We start from the raw sequence: 14,839 nt of genomic DNA on the forward strand, positions 1-14,839 counted from the left end.
TTTTATGCTCGTGCGCCCCCCATGTGACATGAAAAAATGCCGCCCCGGGCGGCTGCCCGGTCCGCCCGTGCCTAAAACCGCCCCTGGCATGGATATAAGAAACAGCATGTGGTATCTAAGCAACAAGTCGTTGCCAGGTGACAGAAACAGCGGTACTAAGACCAGAGAGCGTGTATGTGACAATAGCCTATGAGATGAGACAGTGCGTGGTTCACACCCTGTGCATTTCAACATACTCTTTGCCAACATATGTCAACAATTATCTAAGATTTAAAAGAGACATTTTTGTATACAACCAGTTGATATCGGTAAACAAAGTATAAAAGTGCACTGAATCCACTAGTTGGCCTTTGTACATCCAAAAAAGCAGATTGTAAACTGAGTGGTCACATTTCTTTAACCTATTTAACATACATTGGCCTCTGTAATTGGTGATGCCAACACTTGTGGAAGCAGAAACAGCTTATCAGAGGAGTAACAGAGAAATGAAAACAGCCATTAGTGTTGGGAATATCAAACGTGTTGGCTGACGGGCTGCAAGGCTTTCATGTGGAAGCCATGTACTGAGATAATGATCATTTCTGAGAAAATGGATGCAGTTGACAAATCCACACAGTTACAAAAGAACCCTTTATTCCAGCCTGAAGCAAACAGGCAGGCAACGGCGACAGTAGACTTCTTTTTGTGGCGGATGTTAGTTTACAAAGACACCTTTGCCTTAGTTTTGCTTTAGTAAAATACTCATTTTAGATAAACATGGAATGTTTTTTTTCCCCCATAAAAAATGTGCTTTCATTTCACTGTTTATTAAAAAACACGACAGACGCCTCTGTGAAAGAATAAACATTAGGAATCAAGAAGATTCACTATCTAATAGGCCATTTTCTTGTAATATTTATCCTCCAGCAAAGGCTATCCAGCCTAAAGGTCACAAGGTGAATATAAAAATAATTCCTTACAGATATGTACATTTCCCCACCCTAGTATATTACTATATATTTGCAATCGCTAATGATGCAATAGGTGGAAATATTATAATTGTTCTGGAAAAGAAAAAAACGTTTTATCTACCAATGAAAGTGGTCAAACCTGGACATGGAAAATGGAATGCTCTCTGCTGCCATCTTCTGGTCTTGTTGTGAACAAGCCACACTCAGACCAGATGAATGATCAGAAGCATAAAGCTAGTGATATTTTCAAGTCAGATACGCCAAGTTGATAATTTCCCATATTCTTTCATGTTGTTTTATGTTTTGTTCATTGACAGATTCGTTTTTTCCCCGAAAATGGTGTTGGGCTCTTTTTCCGTCAGTTCAACAAGTAGCACATGCGCAGAGCGATGTAGCCATATGACACAAACAGCATGGCGACGTCCTTACAGCGCTTCGCCTCGGCTGGAAGGTACCTTGTAAATAGGAATGTATTCAAGATTGGTGCCTTCACCAAGGTAAGACTCCGTTGTCGGACGGTTATTTTCGATCAATCGTAAACCTCGACTTAAATACATGTTCGCGAAGGGTAGAATATGATCAAAGAGATCCTGCATGGCCGACCTGCCTTCTGAAGGATGTTGTTAAATATCTATAGCTGCAAACGCATGGCAGGCAGTATGGCCTTTTCAGTGTTTATAATAAGGGATACAGTTGTAGTCGGCTGTACGGCAATTCAATGTTTAGATAGGTAGTTTTAAGGGATTGCACAACATTCCACGTCAAGGAATACTTAGTCATCATGAGTTGTACATTTGCAACCAGCTTATGTAATGATAACATGAGCATGCCTCGCTTTCTTGTTTTCCATTGCAGCCCATAACTGAACCGCACAGACTCCTGTCAACACAGGCTGCACAGCAAGTGGTGCTAAATGTTCCAGAAACCAAGGTTACCACGTTAGAAAATGGTCTTCGTGTTGCATCTGAGGACTCTGGTCTATCTACCTGCACTGTACGTAGCTATATCCATATCCTTCAAAGTTGAGTCACTTTTGTTTAGTCCATTCATTTACACCACATTTTATATCATTTCTTTTAGCAGACGCTTCTATCCAATGCGATGTACAAATAGCCTAGTGCATATAGAAAGTGCAGTAGAAGTTTAAGAATCATTCACCTGGTGGTGACTGAATCCTCAATTTGTGAATCCCTCTTTCATTTTGGAATAAAAGGCGTTTGATTAGGAGGGATCGGTTAGGGTTCTGATGAAGAATAAACTGTGATCTCCATGTCAGGTTGGTCTTTGGATAGACGCTGGAAGCCGCTATGAGAATGAAAGGAACAATGGCACAGCACACTTCTTGGAACACATGGCTTTTAAGGTGAGATGACAGATTCAAATTATGTTCAAATGTACATTTATAGTGTTCATATAATCCTATTAGACATAATTTGTTAAATGATCTGTGTGTCTGTTGTTTGAAAGGGTACAAGAAAGCGCTCTCAGCTTGACTTGGAGCTGGAGATTGAGAACATGGGAGCACATCTGAATGCCTACACCTCCAGAGAGCAGACTGTGTATTATGCCAAAGCCTTCTCTAAGGACCTGCCCAGAGGTATGGCAACACCACATCACTGTCATGTTTTATTATTAATTCCTATTCATTGAGAAGCCTTGGCTCAAATCATATCAAACTTGTGTAGCCCTTTTACAAACACAGAAAGGGCTTCACAGAAGCCACACGTGCTGCATACTTATCATCATCATGTGAGTGGTGTTACAGTATTTAACGTTCCCCTCTGCTTTCCTGTCTACAGCTGTGGAGATCCTGGCTGACATCATCCAGAACAGCATGCTGGGTGAGTCGGAGATAGAGCGCGAGCGAGGGGTCATCCTCAGGGAGATGCAGGAAGTGGAGACCAATCTACAGGAAGTGGTTTTCGACTACCTCCATGCCACAGCATATCAAACCACAGCTCTGGGTAGGACAATCCTGGGGCCCACTGAAAACATCAAGTAAGTTGGCCGCTCTGAACTGTAGTCGATATTATCTCTTGTAGCGTGTGTGTGTGTGAAGGGTTCCCTTGGAAATGTAGTGAATACACCCACTGTAGAGTGTAACCCACTTGTACCCACTATATAAGAGTGTAACTTTAATGTTTCCTGTATGTATGTTTCATTATAGAACTATTAACAGAGGAGATCTGGTGGAATACATCACAACCCACTACAAAGGCCCCAGAATAGTCTTAGCTGCTGCTGGAGGTAAGATACTCTCCTCATGATATAGGTCAGAGATAAACAGGCATTTGGTTTATTGGGTATAACTCCGTGGTGGAGTGGTTGGCTGCAGATCAAGAGGTTGCAGGTTCAAATCCCACACTCGGCATGGCTTTGGATGAAAGTGTCTGCTGAATGACCATTATTTATGGGGTAGATCATTTTTTGAGTCTTATTTTTTTTGTCAGGGGTCTCTCATAATGAGCTGATTGACTTGGCAAAGTACCACTTTGGGAAGCTTCCTGCCAGATACAAGGGAGAAGCCCCCACACTTCCTGCATGCAACTTCACAGGAAGTGAGGTAAAAGAAAAACAACAACAACAACACCAACAACATGCAGTCCACCACATACATTCATAATAAGCATCTTTGATGTTTTCTTTCTTCTAGATCCGTGTTCGGGACGACAAGATGCCCCTGGCACACATTGCCATAGCGATCGAGGCTGTTGGCTGGTCTCACCCTGACACCATTCCTCTCATGGTTGCCAACACACTGATCGGAAACTGGGACCGCTCTTTTGGGGGTGGTGTGGTGAGTGGATAAACAGCCTAATACTTCCTATGTGCTGTTCCCTTAAATAAAAAATAATACTGTAATAAAACCTCCAAGGTTATATCAAAACACCACTTTACCACACACACAGTGACGGTCAGCTTTCTGGCTGATCCCACTTACCAACCCTGCTGCCATTTCCTTGTCTTGCCAGAATCTCTCCAGTAAGATGGCACAGATGGCATGCCAGGGCAACCTGTGCCATAGCTTCCAGTCCTTCAACACGTGCTACACAGACACAGGCCTGTGGGGCCTCTACATGGTGTGTGAGCCTGGCACTATAAACGAGATGGTGCACCTCACCCAGCTGGAATGGTGAGGGACTAGGAAATCGAAACACGGAAGCCCAACATGACCGATATCAGACCCATTTCAGTATTACTGTACTTGTAAGGTTCATATTTATCATTTCATCGGGAGTGGGGACAGACATTGCTGGTGTCGATTTTACTGACCAAAACCTTGTCCTCAGGATGGCCTTGTGTACTAGTGTTACTGAAAACGAAGTAGCAAGGGCAAAGAACCTCCTGAAAACAAACATGCTGTTGCATCTTGATGGTAGGTCCTCCCATTTGGTTGACTGCATTTCCAATACACCTTTCAATCAGTATAGGAAAATAATATCCATGTGGTGAAGCAGTGAGCGTTGCACACTGGTGTTTCTCGCATCGTGTTCACCATGACTAGTAGCGGAGATGTGGTTACTTTTGACCACTGAAATACTGTAGAACTATGCCCTTCAGGACCTTGATCTTCTGCTGAACTATTTCTACATTGCTTTAGATGCAAGCATTTGCTAAATGAAATGAAACATGTGAAATCGGTGTCCTTCCGGTAGGTTCCACGCCGATTTGTGAGGACATAGGGAGACAGATGCTGTGCTACAGCCGGAGGATCCCACTACATGAACTGGAGGCCAGAATCGATGTGAGGAAACAAAGGCTCTCTTTGTATAATGCAGCCAAACTAGGCTAGGTGCAAACCAGAACATACCAAAGACAGCTGTTGAATGTTTTGGGAAATTATTGCAGTGTCTTTATTTGAAATATTATTTTCCTTGTGTCCACCTCAACAGGCCATAGATGCAAAGACCATCAAGGACGTGTGTACAAAATATATCTATGACAAACCACCGGCCATTGCAGCAGTTGGTATGTACTCATGTCTCTTTCGTGATAGCCAGAGATCTCTGCATTAATCCACTTGACTGGCTCAATAGTTCTCATCATATGCCCATTACACATGTCCATTTTAACAGTTGAAGAAATATCAGTACATTCAGTATTGTTCAAGACCATAATTGTCTGCTACTCAAGTCAATTTTCAATTTTAATTCAATTTGTGTGTGTATTTAAAACATCTGTTTCAGGGCCGATTGAACACCTCCCAGACTACAACCGCATCCGCAGTGAGATGTACTGGATGAAAACCTGACCTCTGAAGAGAATTACAAAAGCTAGTAGCAAGCAGCCGACTGTACAGTACATTAACTGAAACTGAACTTTACAAAGTATTTAAGTCTTCTGTAGTTTTTTTTTTTTTCCTTCTTGAATTTTATTATAAAATAAAGACCAACACAATAACTTTAAAAGAACATGGGTGCTAGTTGTTTGTTGCTGTCGTTTTGCTTCAGGTCTGTCATTTTTTGCTTTTTCCACCCACTTGTTCTTGAGCAGCCTTTTTAGCCTTGACCATTTCCACCAGTTCCTGGGACAAGGGAAAAAAGGAGAGTTCAGGATATATAAATAATGAATCAGTGTTGCACTACACATACAAACCGACGGACGGGGGCCAGCTTACCTTGTATCTCTTCATACAGTCCTTCTTGTTGCGTCCAGGGACAGCGGCAGCGATCTTCTCCCACCTCTCAGCGGTGCTGACGGGGAAGGTCTTCAGGGCCTGCTCCAGCAGCTTCTGCTCCTCACCGGTCCAGGACGCGGCACTACCTGAGAGAGCGCACACAGATCCACTCAGATGTTTGTGACCTCCCCCCCACCAGCAGACCGAAGAGTTAACATGAATGTTTGAGTTAAACCAATGACTTACCGTCAAATCTTTCAGATGGCACTGCGTTGTCAACTGTCAGAGGAACTGCTGCATGCTCCTTCTTGAACTTCTCAAAGGCTTTCTTGTTAATCTCATCTTTCTGGACGGGGTCTGAAGCAGAAGACAAGACAGTCACATTATTACAAGACAGCTGATTATTGTATAATTCTAGTAATAACAGTAATTGGGGAACTGGTCAAAGTCATCTGATCAGAAATTAGGGGTATAGTTACCCAGCTTCTGTAAATTCTTGGCTTTGTTGATGACATCTTTGGCTGTCCTTTTGTTGCCGCTGGTGGAGTGCAGGTTCATGTAATTGGCGATGACTTCCCATCTGAAGGACAAGATGAGATTAGTATCCCAAAAACTATTTGGGCCTGGATACCAAGAGAGGGAGTGGGCCTGGCCTGGGGTTCTAGAAACTCAGGCCATGGGGCCCAGGTTTGAGCAGCGTACCTGGCGTTGGTTCCTGCTGGGAACAGGTTGACCGCTTTGATAAGCAGCTGCAGCTCCTCCTCGTTCCAGCCCTTGCCCCCGCCTCCTCCTCCCCCGCTGGCCTGCTCGGCCGTGCGTGCAGCCTGGCGGGCCTGGACCTCCGCCTCCTTCTCCTTCTGCAGCTGGGCGTTCACCCCCTGGACCTGGAGAGGAGCCGCACACACACACACAGGTGGCAGGACCCACACGTTAGCGGTCCAGCTGGCATTCACGGGCCACAGTCAAGCCCCGTCTTGAATTTTAGGGTGGGTTGTCACATCTTTGGGATTGGTGTGCGTTTTGCAAACAGTACCTCCTTCTCTACAGCTGCCTTGCCCTCCTCCTTCGAACCTGCGGCCAAGGTCTCGTTGAGGGACTGCAAACTGCGATACACAGGAAGATATATAAACATATAAAACAGTGAACCAACTGGATTTCCCCACAAACGGTATCCTTTTACACCATCTTTCGTTTCACCTCATTAGCTCCAGGCCGTCACACAGCTTCTCCACATCCCCCATCATTTTCACACTGTCGGACTCGTTTTCGGCAAAGTAATTCCAGTTCTATGGAGTAAAATGAACTCATAAGACAAAGACAAGCAACAATCAGTTCAAACTTCTGTGTAATACAGGGCTGTCAGCACCTTGCAGGTAGTCCTGAGTTTCTGCCTCTCTTTTTTTATGGCCTTCTTCTGGATGTCCTTCTCCTTCTTGACCTGCAAGGCGGCCTGCTTGGCCTCCTCTTCCTCCTTCTCCTTGGCTAGCCGGGCGGCCTCCAGTTCTGCCTGGCGAGCCTGCGGAACCACAAATATTAACATTGCAGATCCTGAAAATCCCAGATCTAGAACGCTCCAGGTCCTAAATATTCCATATCTTGAACATTGCATATCTAGATCATGAACATTACAGATCTAGTACAGATACGACTTTCTAGGAGGCGCGATTGTGTGAATCCAGATGTTAAGTCAAGGATGTCAGGGACTCACTCGATCCCTTTCCTCCTGCTCTTTTCTCTTGGCGTCTGCCTTGGCCTTCTTCTCAGACTCCTTCCTGGCCTTTTCCTCCTCTTTGAACTTTTTTATTCTGGGGTCACAGTTGTAGGCGGTGTCTGCAGAGAGGCAAGGACACATTTCAAGCATGCACTGACCCCATTGCTTATTACCATCAAAAGCTATTTATTGAGGACTTACCAACTAGTGTTCTCAATCTGTTCATCTCCTCCTTCTTCCTCTGCGCTCTGGAAGCCCGGTTCTGCTTTTCAATCCATCGCCGCTCGTCTCGACTAGATAAAAAAAAAAGAGAGAGAGAGAACAAATCAGACACTCGCTCTAAACATGGCTTCTTGGGGGTATTCTAATACTAGCAGTCAGGAAGCGTGTCGTTATGTAGCTCACCATTCAGCTTTCTCCTTTTCCTCTTCATCCAAATACGAAAATTCTCTCCATGAGTCGAAGTTGTACCTTGATTGAGAACAAAATATATCACTGAGTGGAAGTGTAATACTTCATCTTAATTAATTTCCCAGTGGACATTATCTATGACAAGTGTTCCTGTCAACAGTGACCTATTATTCGATACTTACCAAAAAGAGTAAAAATGATCTACTTCTTCAAATGTGGAATCCATGGTCCCGAGTTTGGGCACGTGCTTTTTGGAAGACCATCTGGCGTTTCTCTCAAACACGGGACCAAACGCCTCAAAGTAGTTCTCTTTCGCTTCGCCCTTCGAGGGCACGGTGTTGTCAAAAGTAGGATCCACACTGTCATACGCTCTTCTCTTCACCGGGTCGGACAACATCTCTATTGCTGGAATTAGACAAGCGGACACCCTTGTGTTATAAAAAGAAAGTCGATTGAGAAAATATAAAGACAGCAGTGATTAATGTTCTTACCTTTAGTTATACAGGTGAAGTAGTCATTGTCTCCCTCTACGATCTGTTCTCCAGCAGCTTTCCTTTTGTCTGGGTGGTGCTTCAAGACCATGGCTTTGTCTGTGTGGATACAACTCAGAGTAAATAACTTAATACAGCTTTAGCGCTGTGTTTAGGGAGTTCTAAAATGTAACAAGGCCATGGTGCGTGAGGGTGAAAGACTCACGGGCAGCTTTGATTTGTTTCTGGGTCGCCTTGTATCTCATATGTGCCAGAGCGAGGACAGCATAGTGATCTTGATTCTGACAAAACAAAAATGAATATGTTAAAATATACTGTTTAACAGACACTTGTCAAAAGCAACATTTGAAGTCAGAGGGGGGTGGATGTTTGACCTGTGACCTCTTGATCTGCAACCAATGCTCTACCACTGAGATATACCCCTCCCATTTATTATGGCAAGAGTCCCCAAGACAAAAGGCAACATCTGAAGTAGCCTGCTTGCTAGCTACCTTCCAGTCTTTGGGGTCCAGCGTTCGGAGCAAAGGATACTCCTCCAGCTGTAGCTCTTCATCCTCTGACTCCTCAGACAGCTCCTCCTCTTCCTCCAGCTCCTGGAAGGAGGCTGACACATTTCTGTTCCTCCTCTTGACAAAGGCCTCAAACCAACGGCCAACTGGTTCCACCTCAATCCGTACAGAGGCTGAAAAAGAGAGACAGTGAAAATGTATATACTAAACATCTACCATTTTACAGTACTTAAACAGGAACATCATAATCTGCCTAACAAAACAGGTGGCTCTACAATTTAACAATAATATGGATAAATACTACATAGCTACATACAAAGCTAGCTAGCAGCTGATACTGTCAAAAAGAAATCAGTACAGCACAGCAGGTGTTTTCAGGAGGGCTAGCAAGTACTACAGTTTATGAAAGCTTGTCAAAGTATTGTTTGTATTTGTTCGTCCATATCCAATGAATTCACTTCCAATATCTGTGTAAATGTGAATAAAACGCTACCGTTACTTAACACTTGCTACCACACACTTATAAGCAACTATAGTTGCTAATGTTAGCTACAAGCGAGCAAGCTACACTAGCTATAAAGCTAAATGCTAACGGATAGAGTGAAAATAAGCATTATATTAGGTAATCAGGCGTTTACCGGTAATGGCATTACAGACGACTGTAACATCCCCTTCTAATGCTTCTAATAGCATTTTGGAAACGCGAGCTATAAACACATCAAGATGCAAAATGTATTATTTTAAAGGTGGATATTTCTGAAGTGCTGTCCTGTCGCCCGGTTTTCAGTGCACCACATGGGCCTGCTTAGACGAGTTCCTTACTGGGTAGAGCCTTACACCGTTGAAAATCCGTACTTGTGCACTGTACTGCGTAATCTTTGGTTCCGAATTTTTTTTCACAACAAACATGTTCAGTGACTCTTATTTATTTTGTCTCGCCATATTTCAAGAATTTATAGCGGCCATTACTTTAAAATAATATAGTATTGAGTCACGCATAAAGTTAACCATTAAGAAAAATATAAAGTTATTTCACCATTCACGGTGCGTCTTTAATAGTACTCCGACCACTGTGTCCTGTCCTAGCAGACATAGCGGAAGTCCAAACTTGCTGTGTAATCCTTGTTGTGCAGAAGTACAAACTCTTTCTGTAGTCAACATATTTTACCTGAATTGACCATGCCAGACTATTTAGGAGGAGACCAGAGGAAAGTTAAAGAAGAGGAAAAGGAAGATAAACCTATCAGAGGTACTACATGAATGTTTGGACGTCTTTTGTTCCTTTGTTAGCTATCCTTATGCTAGAAGGAAGCTAACGACCGTCATTAGCTTGCTAGCTAGCCAGTTCAACAATGTTGTAACCAGCAAGTCATCGTCATGATGATCATAAAATGGAACTAGCTGGAATACTGTGTTGTAGAAGATATGGGTGCATTTGGTGTGGTTACTTAGCGGTATACATGTATATGCAGCATATTAAACTGGCCTAGGTATTTAACAATGTTGTTATAAATCAAGTTCAGCAGCATCAACAATACTAGCTAGCGCTAGCTATTTCAGCTAGGCTAGTCTTGGCACTTCATTCACCAACGTTTTTTCTTGCTTTCAGCATTGGACGAGGGGGACATTGCCCTTTTGAAAACCTATGTAAGTATAAACCTTACACATTACTATTTGTATGTAACACCAGCCTGTTAATTGCCATTTGTTATGCTACGGTGTGTTATGGTCTCCACTATCTCAAATAGTATCTGGGACAGCAGATCACGGTTCACTACAATCTGTGATTTCTGTCTTTCTGGTGTTCAGGGCCAGAGCACTTATTCCCGACAAATAAAACAGGTTGAGGATGATATCCAGCAACTGCTCAAGAAGATTAATGAGCTGACCGGTATGTCTTTCAGGCATACACTCTACCGCACAGGAAATCCTTGACCGACATACTGATAGTGTAGTAGCACATGTGCTAACCTTGCATGTGTGCTTGTCTGTACCAGGCATCAAGGAGTCTGACACCGGGCTGGCCCCCCCTGCACTATGGGATCTGGCTGCAGACAAACAGACCCTCCAGAGCGAGCAGCCTCTACAGGTGGCTAGGTAGGTACCCGACGCCCTCACTGAATACAAGGCTTCATCTAAGTCAAATACTACGATGCCGTTTCTTTGTTCTATTATTCATTGTACAGCCATTTATATATACAGACTCATAATTTATATATTAAATGGTCATTTTCATCAAATGCTGTTGGTTTCCAACATACTGAAGGCATGGATTGCGGTTCTGTTTTGTTTTGACAGATGCACAAAAATCATCAATGCCGACTCTGAAGACCCCAAGTACATCATCAACGTGAAACAGTTTGCTAAGTTTGTGGTGGACCTGAGCGACCAGGTGGCCCCTACTGATATTGAGGAGGGCATGAGGGTCGGGTAAGGAAGAGGGCAAAACTGCTGTAACGTTTTGATGAAATAAGTAACAGGAATGTCGTTGACGACGGCATCAAAACAAATACTCGCGTGTATTTTCTTTGTTACTTCTCTAGTGTTGACAGAAACAAGTACCAGATCCACATTCCTCTGCCCCCTAAGATTGACCCAACTGTAACAATGATGCAGGTAAAACAACAATCAATAGCTTTTTATTGACAAAAGCCAAAGAAGCGTACACGTTAATGGAATGGGATGCGTCCACCCTGATAAGACTGTGCTGTCTGTAGGGATGGGCGAACGATACCTTGTGAAGCTTTGGTGGTTTCTTCCGGATTGTGCCGGCCCAAAGAGCCGAACTATCGGCGCATTGAAAATGAACAGCGTCATCTAGCAGCCGTTTAAACTGGCTGAATGGGGCGTAGTGGTTGTCTCCGACGGTAGACTACCCTACATTTAATATTTTAATTAAGGCTGCATGTGTTCATTTTTATCCGATATTAGTGCTCACACATTAAAATGTTGTGATACATCTGTAGGCCGTTAGAATTAAGTCATTTTCTCACAGTAAAAGTTAAAGAATATCTTCTGAGGTTCCCTGCACTGGGGCGCGAACTCGGGTATCTAGACTCGCATTATTAATACATTGTCGTACAACGCTTTAACCAGCTACACCACCGAAAAAGCCGTTTCTTGTCGATGCGGGTGGACGGACTTTATACGATACGGTTTTTATATCAATTAAACTAGATTACACTGATGTTTTCTTATTCTTAACATTTGTGATATGTAGGCCTATTGTGAACTGGGGGGACTTTATTTTTACAAATTATTATTACTGTTGACAATGTTGACGAATCATCAACATTTGTTTTCTGGGCACTGTATAGACCTACCTAGTCCTATCATGTTATATTTCATTTCAATGAAATACAACACAACACTCAAGTGCACAGATTTATAATTATTACAATACGGATTTGGTTAAATAATAATGACTCATGGAAGAAACTCGAGCGATGCCTTGTGCTGCTTCTCTGGCAATGTGAGATTTGTCTTTAACAAGAAGCGGTGGCTTCGTTCCCTCTATGGCTCTGGTTCAGAAGAGCTGCAAAACTTCGAACCAGTTCGGGACGTTTGAAGCATTGAACGTCATCTATCACGTGGTTTCGTAATTTGATACAAGCTCCAAAACACTTTTTCGAAACTGTGCGGATTGGTTTTGCGACACAAGCATCGATGTGTCAGTGCCATACGTCCCATCCCTAGCTGTCTGTGTCTCCTCTCTCTCTCTGTCCCGTTCTCTCTCACTCTCTCTCTGTGTCTCTCTCTCTGTGTGTGTCTCTCTCTCTCTGTAGGTGGAGGAGAAGCCCGATGTGACTTACAGCGATGTGGGTGGCTGTAAGGAGCAGATTGAGAAGTTGAGAGAGGTGGTGGAGACCCCTCTACTTCATGTGAGTATTAACATATTTTTAGTGTGGGTGATCATTCTGTTAACGATCAGAGAACGGCATATCATCTGATCACAAGCCTGTAGTAATGAGGTTGTGGGTTGCAACAAAGCAGCAGCAGAAATCAAATCTTCACTGATACTGATATAGATTAGAACGAAACAGTAGGTTATCCAGTGGTATGTTAAAATATTTGACTAAGATAAATTCCTTTGCCCTTCTCTGAGACATGGCAGTACTATAAATCCTTATTAACCATATAAAAACAACCAATGGAAGGCTAAACAGCACGTGCTGTATGCTGAAATGCATGAATGAAACAAAAAATGTAGTGTTTACATTAGTGTTTTATGACATTTCCTGTTCTGTTATGCTTTTAGCCTGAGAGGTTTGTGAACCTGGGTATTGAGCCCCCCAAGGGGGTCCTGCTGTTTGGGCCCCCCGGCACCGGTAAGACCCTGTGTGCCCGAGCGGTGGCCAACCGCACCGACGCCTGCTTCATCAGGGTCATCGGCTCTGAGCTGGTCCAGAAGTACGTGGGAGAGGTGAGTCCCAAACCTGGACGAGGAATGAAGGAACGACCTGCAGTGTGATGCTGCTGTTCAGTGTATGGGTGGCTTTCATCTGGCCGCTCGCTCTTTCTTAATATCGATTTTGTCTCTCTATCCATCCCTCCATCCACCTTCCTTCCTAATTTCAGGGTGCAAGAATGGTCCGTGAGCTTTTTGAGATGGCCAGAACCAAGAAGGCCTGTCTCATCTTCTTTGATGAAATTGATGCCATTGGAGGTCAGCGATCAGTCATTTATGTTTAACGTAATCTTAAAACACAGTAACGGGATTTACTGTGGGTAGGTGTGTTGTGGTTGACTTAACCATGCCTAAACGGAATCGTTGGAACCTTCGTCGTCTAGGCGCCCGCTTTGATGACGGCGCCGGGGGAGACAACGAGGTCCAGAGGACCATGCTGGAGCTCATCAACCAGCTGGACGGCTTTGACCCCAGGGGGAACATCAAGGTCCTCATGGCCACCAACAGGCCTGACACCCTGGATCCCGCTCTCATGAGACCTGGGCGTCTGGACAGGAAGATAGAGTTCAGTCTGCCTGACCTGGAGGTAAGGAACCCTGACTGAGTAGACCAGGCAGATCAATAGGAGTCAGTGTGTTTGTTTGGCTTTCTGACAGTAGGCAAGTGTATCTGAACCATGGCTGTTTTTCAGGGTCGTACCCACATCTTCAAGATCCATGCCCGCTCTATGAGTGTGGAGAGAGACATCCGCTTTGAGCTGCTGGCTCGTCTGTGTCCCAACAGCACCGGTGAGTTCTGCCCTCAGTAGGACCGCCCTCAGTAGGACCGCCCTCAGTAGGACCGCCCTCAGTAGGACCGCCCTCAGTAGGACCGCCCTCAGTAGGACCGCCCTCAGTAGGACCGCCCTCAGTAGGACCGCCCTCAGTAGGACCGCCCTCAGTAGGACCGCCCTCAGTAGGACCGCCCTCAGTAGGACCGCCCTCAGTAGGACCGCCCCTGGACATGTTGACCTGCTTGTTGACAGATTTGAAGTCGTGTTCCAGATGTGCTAAGGCAGTTGTTCTCAACCCTGTCCTCAAGTACCACCTGTCCTGCATGTTTTAGATGTCTTGGCTCCAACACACCTGATTCAAATGCATGTTCGTTACCAGGCTTCTACAGAGCTAGATAACGACGCATTTATTTGAATCAGGTGTGTTGGAGCAGGGAAACATCTAAAACATGCAGGACAGGGTTAAGAACCACTGCCCTATGAGCTTATGTGCAACAGAACTTAACTATCAAAGAAAATGTCTAATGACAACAGCAATTAACAGATTTAACCATTATCTTAACGAGTTTGTGTCCTTGTTTCTCCTTAGGTGCTGAGATCCGTAGTGTGTGCACAGAGGCAGGGATGTTTGCCATCAGAGCCCGCAGGAAGATCGCCACTGAGAAGGACTTCCTGGAGGCAGTCAACAAGGTCATCAAGTCCTACGCCAAGTTCAGCGCTACCCCTCGCTACATGACCTACAACTGAGGCTTCCCTTCGATCATGTTTTTGTTTGTGTTTGTTGTCACGGGGACGGGAAGGGGGACTTGAACCATAACGTTCTGTCATTCTTGGAAAATTACCTAAAAATAAAACTTTATTGTGATATGGGTGTTCGAAGAACTTCTTTCTGAAAACAGTTTATGCAAACCCAGCAACCCTGCTTAACTTCCAAATACAGCAGATAGTTAGAATGTGTCTGCATAAGTA

General features: G+C 44.2%; 3 protein-coding genes across 3 annotated transcripts; 2 read left to right on the forward strand and 1 right to left on the reverse strand.

Moving 5' to 3' along the window:
* Nucleotides 1–1,311: 1,311 nt before the first annotated feature.
* On the forward strand, nt 1,312–5,281 carry pmpcb (peptidase, mitochondrial processing subunit beta). Its single transcript, XM_062483048.1, has 13 exons — nt 1,312–1,447; nt 1,806–1,943; nt 2,227–2,313; nt 2,418–2,547; nt 2,750–2,948; nt 3,118–3,197; nt 3,401–3,513; nt 3,604–3,747; nt 3,923–4,083; nt 4,241–4,326; nt 4,607–4,695; nt 4,844–4,919; nt 5,138–5,281. Exons 1-13 carry the CDS (start codon nt 1,364–1,366, stop codon nt 5,200–5,202), a joined length of 1,452 nt encoding a protein of 483 aa, XP_062339032.1. The 5' UTR covers nt 1,312–1,363; the 3' UTR covers nt 5,203–5,281.
* dnajc2 (DnaJ (Hsp40) homolog, subfamily C, member 2) lies at nt 5,242–9,515 on the reverse strand. Its single transcript, XM_062483047.1, has 16 exons — nt 9,329–9,515; nt 8,673–8,863; nt 8,387–8,462; nt 8,182–8,280; nt 7,873–8,095; nt 7,685–7,750; nt 7,481–7,572; nt 7,277–7,398; nt 6,935–7,084; nt 6,766–6,854; nt 6,602–6,671; nt 6,271–6,452; nt 6,048–6,148; nt 5,815–5,925; nt 5,569–5,714; nt 5,242–5,475 (listed from the first exon to the last, which is right to left on the reverse strand). The coding sequence occupies exons 1-16, from the start codon at nt 9,381–9,383 to the stop codon at nt 5,407–5,409; spliced, it is 1,842 nt and encodes a 613-aa protein (XP_062339031.1). The 5' UTR covers nt 9,384–9,515; the 3' UTR covers nt 5,242–5,406.
* A 253-nt stretch (nt 9,516–9,768) lies between these two features.
* Nucleotides 9,769–14,735, forward strand: psmc2 (proteasome 26S subunit, ATPase 2). Its single transcript, XM_062482695.1, has 12 exons — nt 9,769–9,939; nt 10,300–10,337; nt 10,500–10,581; nt 10,688–10,787; nt 10,989–11,120; nt 11,234–11,306; nt 12,476–12,571; nt 12,949–13,113; nt 13,269–13,356; nt 13,482–13,684; nt 13,790–13,886; nt 14,460–14,735. Exons 1-12 carry the CDS (start codon nt 9,870–9,872, stop codon nt 14,615–14,617), a joined length of 1,302 nt encoding a protein of 433 aa, XP_062338679.1. The 5' UTR covers nt 9,769–9,869; the 3' UTR covers nt 14,618–14,735.
* The last annotated feature ends 104 nt before the right edge of the window (nt 14,736–14,839 follow it).

Source organism: Osmerus eperlanus, chromosome 17 (genome assembly GCF_963692335.1).
Source record: "Osmerus eperlanus chromosome 17, fOsmEpe2.1, whole genome shotgun sequence".
In the NCBI taxonomy this organism is placed as follows: domain Eukaryota; kingdom Metazoa; phylum Chordata; class Actinopteri; order Osmeriformes; family Osmeridae; genus Osmerus; species Osmerus eperlanus.

Bases quoted from the DNA above. Each gene is read 5' to 3' on its own strand.
- pmpcb (XM_062483048.1), top strand. From the start codon at position 1,364: ATGGCGACGTCCTTACAGCGCTTCGCCTCGGCTGGAAGGTACCTTGTA. The intron at 1,448-1,805 runs GTAAGACTCCGT...TTTCCATTGCAG, and splicing joins AGATTGGTGCCTTCACCAAG to CCCATAACTGAACCGCACAG. The intron at 4,084-4,240 runs GTGAGGGACTAG...CCTTGTCCTCAG, and splicing joins CACCTCACCCAGCTGGAATG to GATGGCCTTGTGTACTAGTG.
- dnajc2 (XM_062483047.1), bottom strand. From the start codon at position 9,383: ATGCTATTAGAAGCATTAGAAGGGGATGTTACAGTCGTCTGTAATGCC. The intron at 7,573-7,684 runs GTGAGCTACATA...TTTTTTATCTAG, and splicing joins GAAAAGGAGAAAGCTGAATG to TCGAGACGAGCGGCGATGGA. The intron at 6,453-6,601 runs GTACTGTTTGCA...GCTCCTCTCCAG, and splicing joins AGGCAGCTGTAGAGAAGGAG to GTCCAGGGGGTGAACGCCCA.
- psmc2 (XM_062482695.1), top strand. From the start codon at position 9,870: ATGCCAGACTATTTAGGAGGAGACCAGAGGAAAGTTAAAGAAGAGGAA. The intron at 12,572-12,948 runs GTGAGTATTAAC...TTATGCTTTTAG, and splicing joins TGGAGACCCCTCTACTTCAT to CCTGAGAGGTTTGTGAACCT. The intron at 13,357-13,481 runs GTCAGCGATCAG...TTCGTCGTCTAG, and splicing joins TGAAATTGATGCCATTGGAG to GCGCCCGCTTTGATGACGGC.